General features: G+C 46.4%; 1 protein-coding gene across 2 annotated transcripts in view; it reads right to left on the bottom strand.

Annotated features, from left to right (window-relative positions):
* KCNH1 (potassium voltage-gated channel subfamily H member 1) overlaps positions 1-20,548 on the bottom strand; it is a 372,290-nt gene that overhangs the window by 75,975 nt on the left and 275,767 nt on the right. For both annotated transcript variants that reach the window (XM_077902205.1, XM_077902206.1), the window contains exon 10: positions 9,333-9,529. In XM_077902205.1, the coding sequence (XP_077758331.1) occupies positions 9,333-9,529 (197 nt within the window). The remainder of the gene's footprint in view (positions 1-9,332; positions 9,530-20,548) is intronic.

Raw genomic sequence — 20,548 nt, 5'->3', positions numbered from 1 at the left:
CTGATCAGGAAAGAGAGGTGAATCAGGCAGACAAGGCCCAGCCCTTACAGAGCTTCTAGACTGAAAAAAAAAAAAAAAAAAAAAAGACCTACAGTGAGCAGTTCATTGGAAGTATGACAAGAGCTACAAAGAGAAAGTTACTGGTACTTATGGAACCAAAAGACCGGGGGCCTCACCTACACTAGAGAGATTAAAGAGATGCTATATGCAGTCAGGGCCCCATTGTGGATTCAGAGCTTCACTTTAGGAGCCTAAGTTAAATACAGGCAGGACAAAGCCATTAAGAGACACTAGCAATGAGTAAATTGCAACCAACCGAGTTTGCAATGAGAAGCACCAAAATTGGGTGGGCCCAATGACACACATTGGTCTGGTATGACACACATCATACCAGAAAACATCCACATGGACATCTGGGCTGGAATAGATTTTGTGTGTGAGCTCCTGAGGCAGGTGTTCAAAGCCCCTTTCGTGGGGCTGAACTAACATTTGCTTCCATTAATCTAACATCTTAGAAGGTAGTCATTATTTATGACAGGTCTCCTGGGTCGAAATCCTAACTCTCCACTTCCTGAAAGCACAGGCTAGAACCTCCATGACTCACTGGCAAAATTCATGAGAACACGTTCAAAGCCAAAGAGCAAATTTTTAAATGGAAGGAGCACTTAGATGGGAACAAGGGAGCACGGAAACATGGCAGATGGGGTAGGACAGGAAATTTGACCGGGCCATTAAGGAACTGGTGGAGCCAGGGTGAACACATCCCTTAGCAGCCTTTTACTAGTACCTATGTCGCCAGCATGACAAACTTCACATTTGTAACATGAGGCCACTTCTCACTAGAAATGAATGGGCCACTGGACACTTGGAGAGGAGGTGGGGAGAAAGCTCAGTTCAGAAGGACGCTCAGAAAGCAGGGAGACTTTGCCAGCAGTCTCAGCTCAGGATTTCCCTGGGGACCGAGCGAGTAGGATTCCCATTGCTAGAGTTATCATTGGCTTCTTGATGTCCGGTTTTCACGGACATGAGCCGTCCATTCTGCAGGTCACTGACCATTTAAGCCAGAAGAGACACTGAAGAGCATCTCGTCCCTGTTTCCTAAAGAGGTTCTGCAACATACCAGCTCGGACGGATGTTAATAGCTATACCAGAGTAGACAGTAGAAACTTGCCAGTGTAATTCAAAAAAGTGTTCAGGGGGCAAATTAATGTGCACACTGCTGGACTCAACATCTGAGACCTCGGCAAGCCAGCTTGCTCACCGGGGGACAGAACCCGTGATCTGAAACTCATTAGCACTACACGGCTTAATATGACTCAATCACGTACTTCTAAGAAAATGTTAGGCAGGTACGTTACTCTCCAAAGGACTGCACTGGCCCCACGTTGCTCTAAACTTGGATAGATCTTTTCTACCTTGTGGGAGACACCCTATGTAATAGGGCATCTAGGTTGATAATTACAACTGCCCTCCCCCAGCACCTCCTCCACATTGGACTCCACCTACCACTCCCTCTCCCCATTCTGTCACAGGAAGAAAGCAAGCTCTGTGATGAGCCCAACACAGTCATCCTTTACCAAACCCCACTCATGAATCGCCTGTGCCTTTGATGCTACCTGGGAGGCCCAGGCCCAGAGCTGAGAATCATCAGTCTGAGAGATTTCTAGGTGTTAAATTTCAGCCCCTACTCTCCTTTTAAAACCTTTTAGCACCTGATGGGGCCTCTTCATTTCCAGAAAAGCTGAGCTCATCAATAACAATAGTGAGAGCAACACATACGTTGGTGAACTTGCTATGACAAAGTACCCTTCTAAGGTATTATTACTGTCCCTATATTATAAATGAATGTATTGGGGCCCAGGGAGTTTAGGTAACTGGCCCAAGGTCACTAGGGAGAGTCAAGATTTGAACCCAAGGACTCTGATTCCAGAGTCCACATTTGTAACCGTCACTCTCCTTATTTCATGAGCCACACTTTTAGGGCTCCTGCTCTCTTTCTTCACTCTGCTACTCCCATTCCTATGGATAATGGAAGGAAGGTAACTTGACTGTGCACCTGCTATGTGCAAGGCACTGTGCCTGGCCCATGATTATCCTTCCCATAGCTACCTTTTGGAGTAAACAGCATGACTCCACAGAAGAGGAATGGCTTGTTCACTCTCTCCCTGCACCCTCACTCTCAGCAATCGTGTGGCTGAGCCCAGATGCCGAGATCTAGCTTCAAAGCCCCCACCCATTCCAGAACTTTATTGCTTCCTTGGGAATCACCACATATACCCTAGTCACCTGCAGTTCAAGCTGATTCATTACAAATCATGGAGTGCTTTCATTGTCTCCCACCCTCAGGGATCATGATAGGGCCCTGCTATATGTTTTTAGGGTACTAGGGAGGATCCCTAAGGATCCATGGAAGTCGACACAAGTTCCTAACATCATCCCTTGATCCTCTTGAGTGAAAAGGAGCCTGGCTTTGATTTTTATGTTGCTGTCCTGAAAGAATTATGGTCTTATCACTCACATCATCTGTCCCCTTCCCCCACCCCTAATTCCAACACCCTGATTTTATTATCTTTATAACTTGACAGTCTAATAGATGATTTTAATTCCACAGAAACCCTCACTATGGAAGGCTGACAAAAAAGATATGGGCTATGTAGAGATCATTTTTAAACCTTAGGGTGTGATGATTCAGCGGGGAAGGGGATACATTTCCAAGCACCTGGCCTTGTGATCTTTCTTTCCATTTACCAACTTCCACAAGAATTTGTGCAGAAAGAAAACTGAGAGGCTTTCCAGAGCAAAGCTCTTTTTCCAAGACTCCAGTGCTCTCACCTTCTCCTCTCAGAAGAAAATGCCCTTTGGTTACCAGGGAGGGCGGTGGCTAGAAATGTATGTACAGTATTCAAGAGAGCTCACTATGGCAACCTCAGTTGCCAAAAATAGGCATTAGGAGGCCCCTGCTTTGAAGCCACTAGTAACTTATGTCTCAGCTGGCTCCCAAACTCACTAGGTTGGGGCCTTATCAAGCTAAGAAAAATCCATCCTGGAACAAATTGCCATAAGCACGAGCTACACGAAGCATACTCAAAACCACAACACTGGCTTTAAAACTAAAGCCCCACGCACAGAATGAGAACCACCCGACCAATTACCTACATGCCAATTATCCCAGGCGCTGAGTGTCATTAATTACCTAATTACTTGTCTACGATACATCATGTAATTGTGGTGCATTTTCTCTACTGTCCTAACGATGAGCAGGAGGACCCGAACTCCTATCTAGCGCCTGGGAAGGGAACCCTCAGCCCAGGTTAAAAGGCCAGTAGAGCCCCTGACTAAAGGAAGCCAGTGAGACACTGATTAAAGGAAGGGTCTGGTTCTAAACAAAGGGGAGTAAAGCATGAACCCAGAACTTCTCAGACAGAAAGTGGAAGGAGAGAAGGGGCGGTGGAGACAGGGTGCAAACAGGTACTGAGTGGTTCCTCCAGGACCTCTGTTGCTTTTTTTTTTAATGCATTATGATCTTCTAAGTAGGAGAGACTTTTATTAGACACTTCATACAGAGATGAGCTGAGAACTCATCCATATAAACTTTACGAAGGGCGCACAGCTAGTCAGTAGTCAAAACCAGGATTCAAGCCCAGGTCCCTAGCCCTAAAGCTGGTGTCCTGTTTAGCAAGGTACCAATATCATGGTCAGGTTAGCCTACTGCTATGCCTCTCCCTGGCTGTGGTGTGGCTGTCACTCTGAGGGAGAAACTTCTCGTGTCCCAAACTGGAATATGACCTATGATTTACTATAGAATTCCATCCGTCCCTCTGTCCCTCCTTTCCTCCCTCCCTCCCTCCCTCCCTTCCTTCCTTCCTTCCTTCCTTCCTTCCTTCCTTCCTTCCTTCCTTCCTTCCTTCCTTCCTTCTGTACAAGTGCCTGAGTGTGCTGGGAGATAGTGAAGATACTTTGGAAATAATTTGTGCCATCCCTGAAAAGTCAATAAACCAGGAGAAAGCAGAAGGCAAAGAACACCAATATGGGAAAAGCAGAGAGTCAGTCAGGCTTTACTGCACGATGCAATGCTGCTTAGCATCAGGGCCTCCGGCAGGGTTTGGAATCTGCCACTTACTGGCTGTGTGACCTTGGAGAAGTGATTTTCTTCTCCACAGGGTCCAGGTTTACTTCCTTGAGAAATGGGACTGACACTATAACGCCACGAGGCTGTTCTCAGGATTGGATGAACTGACCTAAAACACATCCTAACTTTGCACTGTAGGTTGCCTCTTGCACAATTATCAGTTGATAATTATATTATTAGTATTTTTGCAAAGCTCTGAGTACAGATAAAAGACCACTCAGGGCCTGGAGGGAAATGCCCAGACAGCCTTGTACCCTAGAATGCCAAGGGTCTAGGATGAGGAAGGCTTCATTTTTCCCTTTTCTTTTTTTTTTTTTTTTTTAAGATTTATTTATTTATTTGAGAGAGAGAGAGAGAGAGCATGAGTAAGGAGGGGAGAGAGAAACAGGATCCCCACAGGGCAGGGAGCCTGACTCGGAGTTTGATCCCAGGACTCGAACCATGACCTGAGCCGAAGGCAGACCCCTAACCTACTGAGCCACCCAGGTGCCCCTTTCCTTTACTTTTCATGGACAACCACATGCCACATCCCTTAGAAGAAGAAACAAGGATGTTATGCTTTCCTCTTGGCAAAACCCTGACTCCCTGGTGACTGACCTAAGATGTCGGAACAGCCTAGTTTTTCCCTCCATGAGCGAAACTAGCCAAAATAGTGAGTGCTGACCTCTCACCTGGTGGGAGCCGAAGAGACAGTGGGGCCAGCAGCCCACCAGCATCCCAGACCAGCTGACACATCCTCTACTGCAAGAGTGACAGAAACAACATCCACCCCACAGAATGCTCTGTAGAGCGAGTACCCTATATAAGCAAAAGCAGAAGAAATGTCTTCTCTTTCTTTTCCAAAAGGCACATGATAATAAAGAACAGAGTGGAGTAAGGTGTTAAGTGGATAAAACAAAATAATAATAAGTCACAACGTAATTGAGCACATACTGTGTGTGAGACCCTTTGTGTAAGCGCTTTGCCAGTACGATCTTATTTAATCCTCACAATGATGCTACAAGGTAGGACTTCTCATCACCCTCATTTCACAGATGTGGAAGCACTGACAATTTGCAGAAGCACTAAGTGGCAGAGGCAGGACACAGACCTGGGTCTCACCTGGCTCAGTGTCCACAGACAAGGAAAACCAAAGTCAAAATGCTGGATTGGCTTCTGGGTCCTGCCTCTCTCCTTGCCTGTGACTTCAGGTAAGTCTTTGGAGGAAACAGAGGAAGCTGACAGGTCCCTTCCTAAGTTGGGTCCCAAGAGCAGTGCCATGAGCAGGGTGGTGCTCACACGCACAGATTTGGGGATATAGGGGGGAAGCTCAGAATGCAGAGGCCACGAAGAGAACCAGCAAGAGGTCTGAGTTGTTTCCAGCTCCATTTCTTTCATTACTAACCCAGCTCTGGGACCTTTCTCTAAAAGGTCATGCTTGTGAAATGTGGCTGGTGGGAAAATGGAGAAGAGACTGGATGGCCACACACACACCTTCCATCTCCGAGTTTTTGCTGTGCACTAGAGAACGTCTACAGAACCACCCAACTCTCCAAACAGATGTCAAAGGCACTATGTTCTCAGGAATCTTTGCAAATAACACTCGATTTTGCCAAGATAGAAACAGCCACAAGAATACACTTCACTTTGCCAGAAAAAAAAATAGCTCCAAGAATAATTCATGCATGTAATGTTCTTGTCTTCTATGCCCTATGTAACTACGAATTAATTCTCAGAAGGACACAATGAGAGATTACAATGGCAACACCAAAATGACAAGCCTCCTTTTTCCAAGAAAAAGAATGACTACCTCTTCCTATAAAGGATCTCACTACAATTGTCTTGGATCCATACCAGACTCATAGGCATTTGTAATTGGAAGAACATGTGAAGGTCAACTGATTTGACTCTCCATCTCCGAGGATACCTAAGGAGTGCTGAAATACCTTAAGGACCACTCGGTGCTGCCTACTTGGACACCTCTGATCCTTCCCAAATTCTTTCTCATGCTTTCTACAGCTTGGATGCTTCCTCTACACCTTGTGGCCATACAGACCCAACCCCCCTCCACATGATTCCTTCAAAAATGCCGCCCCCTGAGGCTTCCTTTCTGCAAGAGTTGTCAATCATTCTGTACTTACAAAAACAAACTGACCACTGAGGTGCTGCCGTGTTTGTTGTTGTCCTTGTTTTTTATTTTTAAGACAGATTTATTTGATCTACAATTATTCCAAAATGATTACTACTCCAAATAACCCAAACTGTGCTTTTTTTCAACCTATATTATCCAACACTGAAAGCTGATTATAATCAACTTGCTTTCATAAAAAGAAGGAAAAAATTAAAAAAAAAAGATTTTAGAAGAACCCACATGGCTAAAAGGACAGCCAGAAAGCATTCCATGTTCCTAAATAAACAAGGAAAAACCATGGATGCACCGCTTCTCCACTACTGCCCATTCCCCACTCGAATCTAAATGACCCCCTTTCAAATCACAGACGCATAAAAATGATCCAGCCACAACCTCACAGTTTACAATGTGGAAACTGAGACCCAGAGATCCCATCTCTTTCTCCTTGGCATCCTCGAATGTTTATCAATCCTCTGTACTGGGTTAGACACTGGGGATGCCAAGGTAGTGAGGCCTTGCCCTCTCAGGTCTCTGAACAGGGACTCACACACAACAATACAATTAAGGGATTTATTTAAGATTTTATTTTATTTATTTGAGAGAGAGCGCATGTGAGAGAGAGCACAAGCAGAGGGGAGAGGGAGAAGCAGGCTCCTAGCTCAGCAAGGAGCCCGACATGGGGCTTGATCTCAGGACCCTGGGATCATGACCTGAGCTGAAGGCAGATGCCTAACCGACTGAGCCACACAGGTGCCCCCCAATTAAGGGATTTATTTTATTTTATTTAAGATTTTATTTATTTACTCATGAGAGACATAGAGAGGCAGAGATATAGGCAGACAGAGAAGCAGGCCATGCAGGGAGTCCGATGTGGGACTCGATCCTGAGACTCCAAGATCATGTCCTGGGCTGAAGGCAGATGCTTAACTGCTCAGCCACCCAGGCGTCTCAAGGTTATTTAAATAGGTAGAAGCAGGGGCACCTGGGTGGCTCAGTTTGTTGAGCCTCCAACTCTTGATTTCGGCTCAGGTCATGATCTCAGGGTCAGGTCGTGTGAAATCAAGCCCTGTGTAGGGCTCCATGCACTGAGTGTAGAGCCTGCTTAAGATTCTCTCTCTCCCTCTCCCTCTGCCCCTCCCCACACTTGTGCATGGATGGGCTCTCTCTCTCTCTCTCTCTCTTTTTCTCTCAAAATAAAATAAAATATGTGGAAGCATATTGTTGGGGCAACTTAATGATAGGCATTTGAAGCTTTGTACAAGGACCTTGAAAGACAAAAAGCTATTTCCTTCCTCTGTGCCTTGGCTTAAACTGTCCCTCCAAACCAAACACCTGCCTCCTCTCTTTGTTTGGCCAACCCAATCCTATAAGATTCAGCTCAAATACACCCCCTGCCCCGCAATGCTTTCTTCCCAACTCCCCCTTTAGCTGCCCTCCTCTTTCACGCTCCCACAATATCTTGTACAAATCACACTCACTGTACTTAGCATCACGTACTGCATCTATCTTTCTTGTGTTGATCTTCTCTGTTAGATTTTAGGTTGCAGGAGATAGGGACCTGAGTGTTATTCAGCTCTATATGTCTGTCTCATTCAGCTGGTGCATACTGGTTTTGATGAATGAACAAATAAACATCTCAGCAGACTTAAGGGTTAACAGGTGTTTGTCATACACAGAAGGAAAAAAGAAGGATGCTAGGCTGAGGAAGCCTGATGCAGAGGCCCAGGGCTCTGAGGGTGTGGTGTGCTTGCAGAGCTGTGCAGAGCTCTCATGGTGGGGGTGTTCAGGGTGCCAGAGAGGGGGATGGGAAGAGTGGCTGAGGTCGGGGCTTGGGGATTAAGTGAGGGTCGAGGTGAAAAGCCACATAAGCCACCCTGAAGTGTATAAGTGTATAGATATTATCTTAAAGTTGGGCAGGGGGTGGGGGGAGGGCAAAAGTCTGTACAAGGAAGTAACATGATCCAATTAGTTTTTAAGGTCACACAATTGGCCAAAGGAGGAAGTACTACATTGAGTACTGGCCACCAAGGCAGGAACCTACTGTATGGTGCAGGACACAGGGAAGGTCCGTATCAGGGTGCTGTGTCCCAAGAGCTCGGGGTGAGCCCCAAGGATGGAAGTAAAGTGTGGGCCCAGGTTTGAGACTTTAGGTGGAACCAAAAGGATTTGATTAGTAACCTGAGTATGGGAGAGGGGGGAGAAGCATCAACCATGATGCCAGCGTTTCTAACCTGGAACACCAGGGCGACACACAGTCAACAGAGAAAGGACCATGAGAAGAACAACAGTTTTGGAGGAAAGAGTATGAGATCATTTTCAGAAAGATTCCCATGACAATCCTTCCAGATGGTTTCTATAGGTCAGAGCTACCTTAACTAAAAAAAGAGATAGATGAAGTGTAAGAAATCAGTCATGAAAAACCTAAAGAGTACAAGATGAACGAATAGTTTAACCCTCACAGAGACAGATGGTGTGATCCTGATGATGTGAGGGTGAAGGAAACAATTTCAGACAAGAAATTTTCTCTGGTTCTTAGAACTACTCATCAATTCTCAACCCATTAAATTGGCAGGTGTATACAACATGATGTCTAGGCCATCAGACTCCATACCTTTCTGGTTTTCTGGACCCACCTGAATCATCTTCATGGCTTTTTAAATGATTATTACAAAAAAAATGATTATTACCAGCTGACGAATGGCTTCCCACCAGTTAGTGAGTCCTAGTCACCAGGGAGAATTCAGTTTACTGTAATTAAGTAGCCCCGCTCAGGCATTTTACTGACTAATGACCTCATTTTTTACTCATCTTTTCAAAATGCTAGAAGGTCTAGCTATTGCTGGGAAAAGCGCACAGACACACTCATGAACAAAACCCTTCCGCAGCAAAATTAATCCATCTTTTAACCTAGCGACATTCCTCTTGCCCGTATTTCCTAGCAAAAGCTCTGAAGAGCAAGCCACGCAGAGAACCTCTATAGAAACAACTGCTCCACTTATAGAAACCGCGAAAGGACTTTTCCTGGCCCGTGCAGTTATCCTACGTGCGCAGAGATTGTGCTTGGTGGAAAAGAAAATGAAACTTCCAGCTTACCCTCTTCCTCAAGTTGTAGGTCAGAATGAGGTTCCTGGAGAAGGAGTGAGAAAAGGCCGTGTAGAATTCCAGCACTTTCTGCAGGGCGTCCCGTTTGATCACATGCAGGTCGCAGTAGGTCAGGGCCCTCACGTTGGCACAGGATTGGGCAAGGGTGGCTTCCTTCCAGAACACATCTCCAAACACGTCTCCTTTCCCTAGGGAGAGAAAGTGCTGGTGATGAGAGTGCCAGCCAGACGGTGTCTGGCCACCCAGGTTGGCTTCCCTGTGTCTCCCAGAATTGCTGTGCCTTTGACATTCTGCAACGTGGGCTCAGAAAAGGAAAAAAACAAAACCCCCAAAAAAAAAAAAAAAAAAAAAAAAAAAAACAGAAAACAGGTTCTATTTTGAACCTTAACAACATGTGATTCAAGAAACTTTAAGATGCCGTAGAATACACGTCGAAATTTAACCAATGACTTTGGGGTCATGGACGTCACCTCCTGAACATCCTATCCAAAGTGGGAACCCTCTGTTATTCTTTGTAGCTCCCCCATTTTCCCCAAATGCCAATCATAACCTATAATCACATTCTTTGTTTCCTTGTTTGTTGTGTAACTCCCAGCCTGAGAGCTCTGTCCGCGTCACACAGTGTCTGGAGCCTAGTAGGAATTCTGTAAGTGCAGGCAAAAGAGAAGCAAGGAAGGAGGGCAAACTGTGGCTCTCCATTAAAGGGACTGGCTGAGGGGTGAATAGTATGGAGAAGGTGTGGACTCTCCATCAGGAGCTGAAGATCAAGAGAGGCCTCCTCTGTTTAGGATGCTCCACATGGAAAAAGGCATGGAGGGGTGGAGTTCATTAACTTCCATACTCTTTCCACTGCCCTAAGGTTTATGTTTGTATGGTGCCTCACTCCTCCCCCTCACCCCACTCCTCCTTCCATGCTCCTCACCCTTGCCAAAGGTCCTCCTTGTGGTATAAAAAAACATGGGCCCCCTACACATGGCAGGGGGGCCCTACACATCTCCAAGCTTCTCTATACATGTAATAAGCCAATTGAGTAACATAACCATATCCTGAGTCAAAATTCTATCAATCTCCTCTAAATATCTGCTTTTCAAATCTAGGGATATTCCCCCTATCTTTCCCCGAGTCCAACATTTTAACATATGTCTAATGCAAAGCCTAATTCATTCCTGGCACAGCCTCTGGTTATAAATAGCTTGAAACGTTGTTTATCTTGCCTCTAAATTTTCAGCACAGATAAACACAAATTTGAATCCATAGGGAGCCGGAGAGGAGTATGCAGTGAGCAATGAACAATGCTACAAAGAGAGGACAGTAACCCTCATAACCCTCAGGAGAGTCGTCGGCCCCTGCATCCAGACCAGCTGCATGCCACTGCAGGGACCCAGGTGCGCCTGACTCGGTAGGATGAACAGGGCAGGTGTTTTCCTCATTCAGGCTAAGGAGGCGATTAGACATCCAAGCACCTGGACAGAACTTGATCTTTTCTCAAAAAAGAATCCATTCTAAGTATATGAGTAATCCATGGGCATAGCCTTCTCCGAGCACCTCCACAGGATGAGCTAGAAACCAAGTGTACTATGGACACATTACTCCACAGTTTCCCATGTGGTTATGAGGTAATTAGTATACAGTTCTGATTTATGAAGATAGTTTTATTGACTCAGTATGAGCAAGATGCATGCGTAGAGGGGAGGGGGCTTTTAGATAAAAAGGCCTTTAAAACTATGCTAGTTAAATTCCCTTCCCAGGTGTTTTTCAGTCATCTGCACTAGGAGTGGGTTACTTTAGGGCTGGGGCCACTGGATGGGAGTGCTTCTCTCTGTGGGATGTTACCAGCTTCCACGGAGATGGGCTCATTCAACGTGTGCTCCCTGGTACTGAGTTCTAACCAACAAGGCTTGGCCATTCATTCATACATAGCAAGCATTCCATAACTTCCCTACACTGCACTGCAATGCCTCCCATGCCTTTCATTTTTATGTGATCTAGAAAAAGCTCTTCCGACGCATAGAATGGTAGATAGTCAAGAGGAATCAAGAGGCAAAGCCTAGTTTCCTTCCCCTTGGATCTGGACTCATCTAGTCCCTTCTCTGGAGTTTGGCAGATGTGATGTTCTGAGATTTTGAAGCAAGACCATAAAAAATCTTGCAGCTCCAGCATGGATCTCTTGGAACACTTACCGTTAAGATGCTCCTTTTTTTTTTTCTTTTTAAGATTTTATTTACTTATTCATGAGAAAGAGAGAGGCAGAGACACAGGCAGAGGGAGAAGCAGGCTCCCTGCAGGGAGCCCGACATGGGACTCGATTCCGGGTCCCTAGGATCATGCCCTGGGCTGAAGGGCAACACTAAACCGCTGAGCCATCCAGGCTACCCTAGGATGCTGCTTCTTCTTACCATCCTTTGAGAAGAACAAACCACACCAGAGGTCATAGACCAGTGTTCTGGTGGGCAGCCCAGCTGAACTCTCAGCTGACAGCCAGCCTCTGCTAGTCATTACGTGAACCATCATGGCCAGTAGGGCACCCCAGTCAAGCCTTCAGATGCCCGCAGCCCTAGCCAATGCTGGTGTACCAGCCACATGTGGAAAGCCCAAGTCTGAAGCAACCAACTGAGCTAAACAACCCATGGAATGGTGAGGAACAATAATAAATTTCTTAGGCCACTAAATTTAGGGGAGGTGTATTATGCAGAAATAAATAACCAGAACACACAGAATCATGGAACTCTGGGCTGAGAAGCCCATGAGAAGTTACTTAGTAACTTATCTGATATTCCAGTAGAACATCACAAATTATCCCAGCTCTGAGCTGGCACCCCACTTCTGGCCCTGAAAGAATGGGACAAGGAAGAGCAATGAGTGGCTCTAATGGGAGCAGATTATCCTGAATGTTTTGAATATCAGTGAGAAAATGTAGAAATTACAAATCTCGTGGTCTCCTACTGGGATGAAATGTAGTCTAACCAAACCACAACTACTAAGAGTGCAAGACCATGGATAATCCTGCCTGATTCTCCTCAAGGTTAGAGCTGACCCTTGAATAACACGGGTTTGAATTATGCGCATCCACTTGAACGTGGATTTTTTTTAATAAACACGGTACACCACTATAAAGGTATTTTCTCTTCCTTATGATTTTCTTAATATTTTCTTTTCTCTAGCTTACTTTATTGTAAGACTGTAGTATATAATACACATAAGATATAAAATACATGTTATTTTACTATTTATTTTGTCAGTAAGTCTTCTGGTCAACAGTAGGCAATTAGTAGTTAAGTGTTGGGGGAGTCAAAAGTTATATGTGGATTTTCCACTGCACAGAGGGTCAGCGCCCCTAATTATACATTCTTTAAGGGTCAATTCTCCTTCATTTAAACAAAACCTAATGAATAAGCATTATACTTCTCAAACAAATTTGGAGTCATTTTTTTTCCATCTATAAAGGAACTCAGAAAATACAAGTTCCTAATGTGTACTTAACATACGAATTTATCTGTAGAAATTCAGCTTATAAACAACTCTTCAGGGGCATACCCATTGCATAAAACAAAGAACAACCATATTATAGTTGCAACATACCATGAAGTTAATAAGTGCATCTTTAGAAATGACAACATGCCCAGTGTAAAAAGTCTTCACTCAAAGGTTTTGACAGAAACAATAAATAGAGAGTACTTCCTACTACACAAAGTATTTCACGGTAAGATAATCATGATTAATCTGCAGGGTCCAGGAAGTCTCAGTGTTGTTATAACTTGGATTTGATTTTCAACCCAAATTGAAAACCATACAATCTTTCTTCCTGTCAAGGCACCATTTTTGGTATAAACGATCTGTTAGTGAGATTTAAGAATGTGGTGTCGGAGGGCCTGTCAGATGCAAAACAAACCCAGGACTATTCTGGCAAACGAAGAATGTATTTATGACCCCAATAACTTGGGGAAACTGTCAGAGGGGAGGATTCAGAGCATTTGGCAGGCTGCTTCTAAGTTACACACAGCTCTGGGAATAATGACTTCCCAGGTCAGGGTGAGGAATCAGGGGCCAGGACAAGCCCTACACCCACATTTATCCCTTGTTCCCTCACATGAGATGATCATTCACCGAAGAACAAAAGTTACCCCAATGCACTTGGTAATTAAATGACTTGAGGCAATCAGCTTATTGATTTATTTATTACCCTGAGGTGCTAGGTGCAGAATGTTAAAACCCAACGTTTCAAGTTTCTAAAATACATTCTAAGTGGATGTTCTGAGGTGGGGAAAAGAAAAAAAGAATGAAAAGGGGAAGTATGGAACCGCAGTCTAATTAAAACTGCGAGCAAACATCCCCGTGATAATTAATCCTCCTCCCTCTTCCCCCTCCACTTGAATGCAGCTATCTTTACTGCACCTCCACTTCTGCAGTGGACATAAACAACACCACGGGGTACAGACGTGGGGCTGAAGAACGTTCACATAGCATAGGTGGGAGGTGGACTCAGGGCTGAGGTCGCCCAGGGAGAGGGAGAACAGATCTCCGCAAGGAGCACAGGAGAAAACCAAGGCCCTGTGGATAATTCAATTTAACGACAGGCAGAGGCTGGATTACCCACATGAAGTGGATTGAGGGGGTGTGGAAGGTGGGAGTGGGGGGCTGGGAGGGGTGATAAGGGCAAACTCTTGAGGTGCTGGAACTGGGTCTCTGGGAGGATCAAACAGCCTACCTGAATGTTAAGAAGTCACAGGGAAGTGATTCTGCTCTAAACTGGAACCCGTCAGAAAAGGCCTTGTGTATCCAAAGGCCCTGAGTGAGTTTGGCAGGCCTGAGGTGTCAGAGCAAAACAGAAATCTCCAGCAGCTTCTCTTCATTATTCCCTACCGTGTGCTCCTGTAAGGACCGCTCACAGTGGTAACCTGTATTAGCAAAACATAATCCTGCCGTGTAAGTTACTATCGGCTTCTGAAGTCACCATTTCCAGACCCAAACCAATTAGAAAAGAACCCACTTAGTCACTCATGCAACTTTCGGCAGGCCCTGTACTAGGGGCTGAAGTATAGCGGGGGGACGACAGACATGACGTAGTGGGAGACAGAGACCCGGGTGATTATAACATTTCAGGGGTGACTGCCTCAAGCTAACATGATAGGACACCATGCAGGAGGGGTGCCCAGCTCAAGCTCAAGGGGGGAGGGAAGGCCTTCAGGGAGATATGATGTCTGAGAAGAGGCCCGAGGGATGAGTTCCAATTAATCAGCATAAAGATACAGCACAGAGATGAGTCCAGGGAGAGGAAACAGCAGATGCAAAGGCCCTGAGGCACAGCATAGAAGCACACATCCTCTTCAGCAGGATGAAAGCCTCTGGATTATCCCACAAAAACATGGGATATCTATAACATGTGACTGTAGCAGCACAGTCAGAGCAAAAGCTCCAAGGACTTCAGTGACACACCTTGGTGATACCCACCCAGTTCCCAGACCAGCCCTGATGGGGGGCCAGGGGTCAGGATTATCTGTTCCTTCAGTCACCTGTAGAGATGAGTGTTGCCGGTATATTTTGTAATCCTTTCAAGAAAGTAGCCGGTCCCCTCATTCAGCTTAGCACCTTCCATACTCTGTACACTGAGTTGGCGGCACCAAGTTGTTGAGTCACTGTTTTGAAGACCTGGATTCGTGATGCTGTTGGAGGCCCCACTGGGGGTGCTGAGAAAGGTGCCAGCCCCCCTCAGCCTACCCTACTGTCTACATTTCTCCTCTCTGGGGCATCAGGAGGTCCTTTGCCCTCAAGCCATTTCAAGACCAAAGGGGCCTATCACTCACTTCATCAGGATGGTGAAATGTGACCACAGAGCCCCTGGCATCACTGAGAGAGGCTCAGAGGGTGGGCCATTCTGTCTCCTGGCCCCAGGAATAACCCTGCTTAAGGAGACATAGAATAGGGGATAAATATTTCCAGGCAAGTTCTGAGTAGACTGTGTGCACACCCACTGAACTGTACAGTTCAGAACAACAAGGATCAGGACCAAGGCGGTTCTCAGACCTCCTGGACTCAGGAGGTTACATCTGGGTCCCCTCCTTGGTCCTCCGAGGCATGTCTAAGACACAAAGAGAAGTTGCCAAGTCTCACCCTCTCTCCCCGGTGCTGCCCTCAACACAAGCCTCAGGGCCAGACCCCTTAGACTGCCCTGCTGGGAGCCTGAGTGGGCCCCTGTCCCCTCTTCTGCTCACTCTCTGCCTCCCAGTCACACTGTGGTTCCAAGTCTGGCTTCCTGCTCACCTCAGGGCCTTCCCAGCACCATTACAGGCCTCCACCCTGCTCCCTGGTCTAGGTAACTCCTGCTCATGCTTCCAAACATGCCCCAACCTCCTCTCTAACCCCTTGGCCAGAGCAGCTCCCCATTCTGTGTGTCCTCTGTACTCTGAAGGCACTCCTCATACCTGGAATCATTATGTCCCCGGCAGTGGCTCTGGCACACAGCAGGCACTCCATGGGTATTAGGTACATAGATAAACTAATGGCCCTGGGCATCTTACTAAACCCCTCCTAGTCTCAATTTACCCAACTAAAAAATATGGATAGTAAGACCCAAAGGGCTGTTGTATGGTTTACATGAAATGACTGTGAACAAAGAACTTAGCCCTGGGCTTGGAACGCAGTAGGTGCCCAATAAATAGTAAACCCAACGAAAGAAGAACGCTCTTAAGGGCCCTGCGAAGCAAATTCCACAGGGATCATCAGGCCCATTTGAAAAAGAGGAAGGTGAGCTCCAGGTGTGGGTTAAATGACTACCCGTGACTCCACGGGCTTTCCCCATGTGGCCTCCATGTCTGGAGAGTCTCTGCCATGCTCCCAGTGGGCTGTCTTCCGCATTCCCTCCCTCAAACAGCCCTCCTTCCCAGCAACATTTAGGGGGGATCTACCTCGGTCAGGGACCATGCTAGATGATAGGAAAAACGATACATCAGAGACAGCTTTGACCTTAAGGAGCTATGGCTGAGGAATCCAGGCGTGCTCCAAAACCAGTTCTGTCCTCTTCTGGTAACGGAGCCCATGACTTGTAGCTGAGCACAAGGGCGACCAGGATGAAGACTGCGTGGCACCTAGCTGTGGCCACGTGTCCAAGTTCTGGCGAAGGGGAGGGCTGCAGAAGGGTCCTGCCCTGCCCTTCCCCTCTCCAGCCCTTCCTCCTGGCTGGAATGAAGATGGGCTCTCTTGGACCAGGAGGCCATGGTGACCACTAGTCAGGATGAGGCAACAGTCAAAAAGCAAGCGTGGCACCCAACACCATGAAGTGGGCGTGCCTACCCTTTTATACGTAGCCGGCTACATGAGGGAAAAACAAGCTTCTGTCTTGTCTAAACTTCTGTTACTCTGGGTTTCTGTTGGAGCAGCTAATCCCTCATCCTAGCCAATTCAGGGGTCCATGGTCCAGGGGGGCAGTACAGCGTGTTCGGCTCTGTGGGGAGAGTAGGTACCCGCCTGCTTTCTCCACCTGCTGTGGGGAAAGCACAGGCTTCCACGCATCTGAAGGACGGGGCAGTAACACGACGGTGGAGCTCTAGCAGCACAGTCAGAGCAAAAGCTCCAAGGACTTCAGTGACACACCTTGGTGATACCCACCCAGTTCCCAGACCAGCCCTGATGGGGGGACCAGGGGTCAGGATCTGCTGGGGGCCAGACAGCAGCCAGAGACCCTGCCACAGGCACCCATCGTGCACCTTCCCCCAAAGATGATGAAGTCCAGGCTTTCTAGCTTATTTTTGAATACTTAAATAATTTTTTAAAGATTATTTATTTATTTATTCTTGAGAGACACAGAGAGAGAGAGAGAGAGAGAGAGAGAGAGAGAGAGGCAGAGACACAGGCAGAGGGAGAAGCAGGCTCCATGCAGGGGGCCCGACGTGGGACTTGATCCCGGGTCTCCAGGATCAGGCCCTGGGCTGAAGGCAGGTGCCAAACCGCTGAGCCACCTGGGCTGCCCCCCTATTTTGGAATACTTAACCCTCCCACATGCATCTACGGGAGACCACGGGGAAGAGTAGATAAGCAAAATGGTGACACTTTGTAAATTTTGCCTTCTTTTATCTGAAATGAAACTACAAAGCCCCTTCATTTTTTTTTCACTTCTGAAAAAATAAATGGTCCTGGCAGTCTGTGACCTCTGCTTTATCTGCTACAGTTTCGAGACGTGAGAAGGTACATCAAATGCAGACAGACATAGTGGAGACCTCAACAATTCACTTTCCTGTCCAAGTGGTGAAAACACACTACTAGGAATAAAGCCTTAGCGTTAAGTGCCAGGTCTTATCTGATTGTGTTGTGGTGTTGGGTGCCGAGCCAACACATTTTATTGGATTTCTTTTGCCAACAAACAAAGCAGGGCCTGCAGATGTTCAGGAGGCCTGGGCTCTCAGGCCTCTCAGAAGGGCATCTCCTTCTAGGGAGGTGTGGTCTCACTTAAGGTTTCATAGGAGAGCTCAGCAATGTTCAAGAAACATTTGCCTTCTTTCAAAGTTAGTACAAAAGAGCAATTGTTACGCTCTTCAGCAAACCATCTCTGTATTAGAGATGGGACACTGGTGTGGGGCAGCCACGTACCTGGTCGGTGAAACCCACACAGGCCCGGTAATGTCACATGCCAGCTCGGATGGGGACTGCCCCTCACCCTCTCTCTCTCAGGCAGCTGTTGGACTGGGAGTTCCCAGTTCTCTTGGCACATAATTCAAACCAGTTCAACAGTTTGGCCCTACCTATCATGGACCAGGCGGTGTTCCAGAGGCCAAGGGCCATATAACACGGAAAACGCATTGTATCCACATTCAAGGGGCTTAGACTGGGAGGAGACAAACTTACATGTGTGTAACAGTGAGGTATAAGACAAATAAAAACATAATATCGGGCAGCCCAGGGGGCTCAGCGGCTTAGCATCACCTTCAGCCCAGGGCATGATCCTGGAGACCTGGGATCGAGTCCCATGTCGGGCTCCCTGCAGTGAGCCTGCTTCTCCCTCTGCCTCTTCTGCCTCTCTCTCTCTGTGTGTCTCTCATGAATAAATAAATAAATAAAAATCTTAAAAAAACCATAATATTAAGATATGTCATAAGCTATCTCAGGCAGGACTATGGAGATTTCATAGAGAAAAATGAGAATGGATCTGGCCTTCTATGGTGAGCCAGGAGAATTGAGACACATGGGAAAGACAGATAATTTTTCCGAACAGCAAGGGGGGGAAAGCTGGATGGCTGGAAGTGAAGTTTGCTGCTCTGGGGTGCTCTCCTTCCTTTTATGGCTCAAATTCTTGAGAATACTATTTACGGTGTCTCTACACTATTGTTAAGGGGTGATTTACCCCCATTTCCCTGATGTTCCCTTCTGTGAAGGCAGTTCCAGCTGCATCACACCCTCCCTAATGCCCTCCTCTGCGGGAGGAGTTTGGAAGGAGAACCTGCACATGGGTAGGCCCGGCCCCTTGCTCTCTTCAGGATCTGCCAGCCTGCGGGAAGCATGCTCTCTCTGTCCCTCCACGCTGTAATATCTGCCAGCCAGACCCTCAGAGGCCAGCCTGTGCTGGTCGGCACTACCAGGTAGGCCTAATTCTGGGGCCCCATACTGGGAAGTCTTCTTGGACGCAGATACAAAGCATATTCTCCAATATTAGCTTAATCAGAAAGAAAAAAAAAAGGTGATATTTTGACTATTATCTTATCTATCTTTTCCTTTATTATAACTTTATTTGATGAGGACTTGGGAATTGGTTTAACCTAGTTTCCATCCTCTGAATATTTCCAGTAATATGCTTTCCTTTTAATATGGGAAAGGGAATCTTCTTGTAATAAATATTTTCAAAACTCGAAATATCTAAATCTGTGCCCCCAACTTTTTTTGTTGAAATGTATACAGCTTATAAAACGTTGCACATTAAAAAAAAAAAAGGGATCCCTGGGTGGCGCAGCGGTTTGGTGCCTGCCTTTGGCCCGGGGCGCGATCCTGGAGACCTGGGATCGAATCCCACATCGGGCTCCCTGCATGGAGCCTGCTTCTCCCTCTGCCTGTGTCTCTGCCTCTCTGTCTCTCTCTGTGTAACTATCATGAATAAATAAATAAAAATCTTTAAAAAAAATTACTTACTTATTTCTCTCTTGTTTCAGAACTCCAGAAGAGAGGCACCTGGGTGGCTCAGTGGTTGAGCATCTGCCTTTGGCTCATCTGATCCCGGGATCCTGGGATCGAGTCCGGCATCTGGCTCCCTGCAGGAAGCCTGCTTCTCCCTCTGCCTGTGTCTCTGCCCCTCTCTCTCTCTCTGTGTCTCTCATGAATAAATAAGTAAAATCTTAAAAAAAAAAAGAACTATGGAAGATCTTTGCAATTTATCAAGCACCCTGGAGCTAATAGCCACATCTCCCCATTTCTCAAGCTTCTCTAATCTTGCCTCCACCCTGCAGGTCCCGCTAACACTACTCTCACCATAGCCAACAATAGCTCTTTTTCTGATATATCTAAATGATGTATTTTAGTCCTCAACTTATTCTAGCTCTTTGATGCTAATATATACTTAAGTTGTCGAGCGTTTTTTATCTCTGAAATCAGAATGTGTTTTACAATCAACAATCTATCACCATTTAACTGGCAGTGTTGTGTCTTAGTAAGCCATTAAATATTGGAGTGTCTTACAATCCGGAGCATCTCCAAGTCAGTGAAATTTGGTTCTGTATCAGTTAAAAATGTCCCTTCCCTCTCTCCCTGCCTTCTGTGATAGCCCACTGTCCTGCGCTGGCAGTTCATCTCTGCCTCCTCTAACCATCCCCTATAAACTGGAAACCCGCTAGGCTCTTCTCTAGTAGACCTTACGGCTTTTTGCCCTCTCTCCTCTCCTTGGGTTTTTCCCAGCCTCTCACCCGGCTTTAGCTGCCACCTGGATCATGATGGTCCGTCCCCATGTTTGTGCCTCAAGCATAAACCTCAGGGTCTCTCTTCTGAGTCTAGAATCTCACACTGGACACTTTCACTTAGCTCAAAATTCACAAATCCCCAAATGGAACTTCCCATCCCCAGGTAAGCCTATCCACCCTCCAGTGTTTCCTGTCCCAGTGAAAGTTGTCCGAGTCATTCCAGACTCCTCCTTTTGCTCATTTCCATATCCAATAAAAGACCAAGCTCTGATAATTTTATCCATTAAGGATCTCATAAGTTGTTCTACTTTTCTCCATTTCCACTGACATTAAGTT

The sequence above is a fragment of the Canis aureus genome, chromosome 6, assembly GCF_053574225.1.
Source record: "Canis aureus isolate CA01 chromosome 6, VMU_Caureus_v.1.0, whole genome shotgun sequence".
NCBI classification, from domain to species: domain Eukaryota; kingdom Metazoa; phylum Chordata; class Mammalia; order Carnivora; family Canidae; genus Canis; species Canis aureus.
This window is presented reverse-complemented; position numbering and strand designations above follow the sequence as displayed.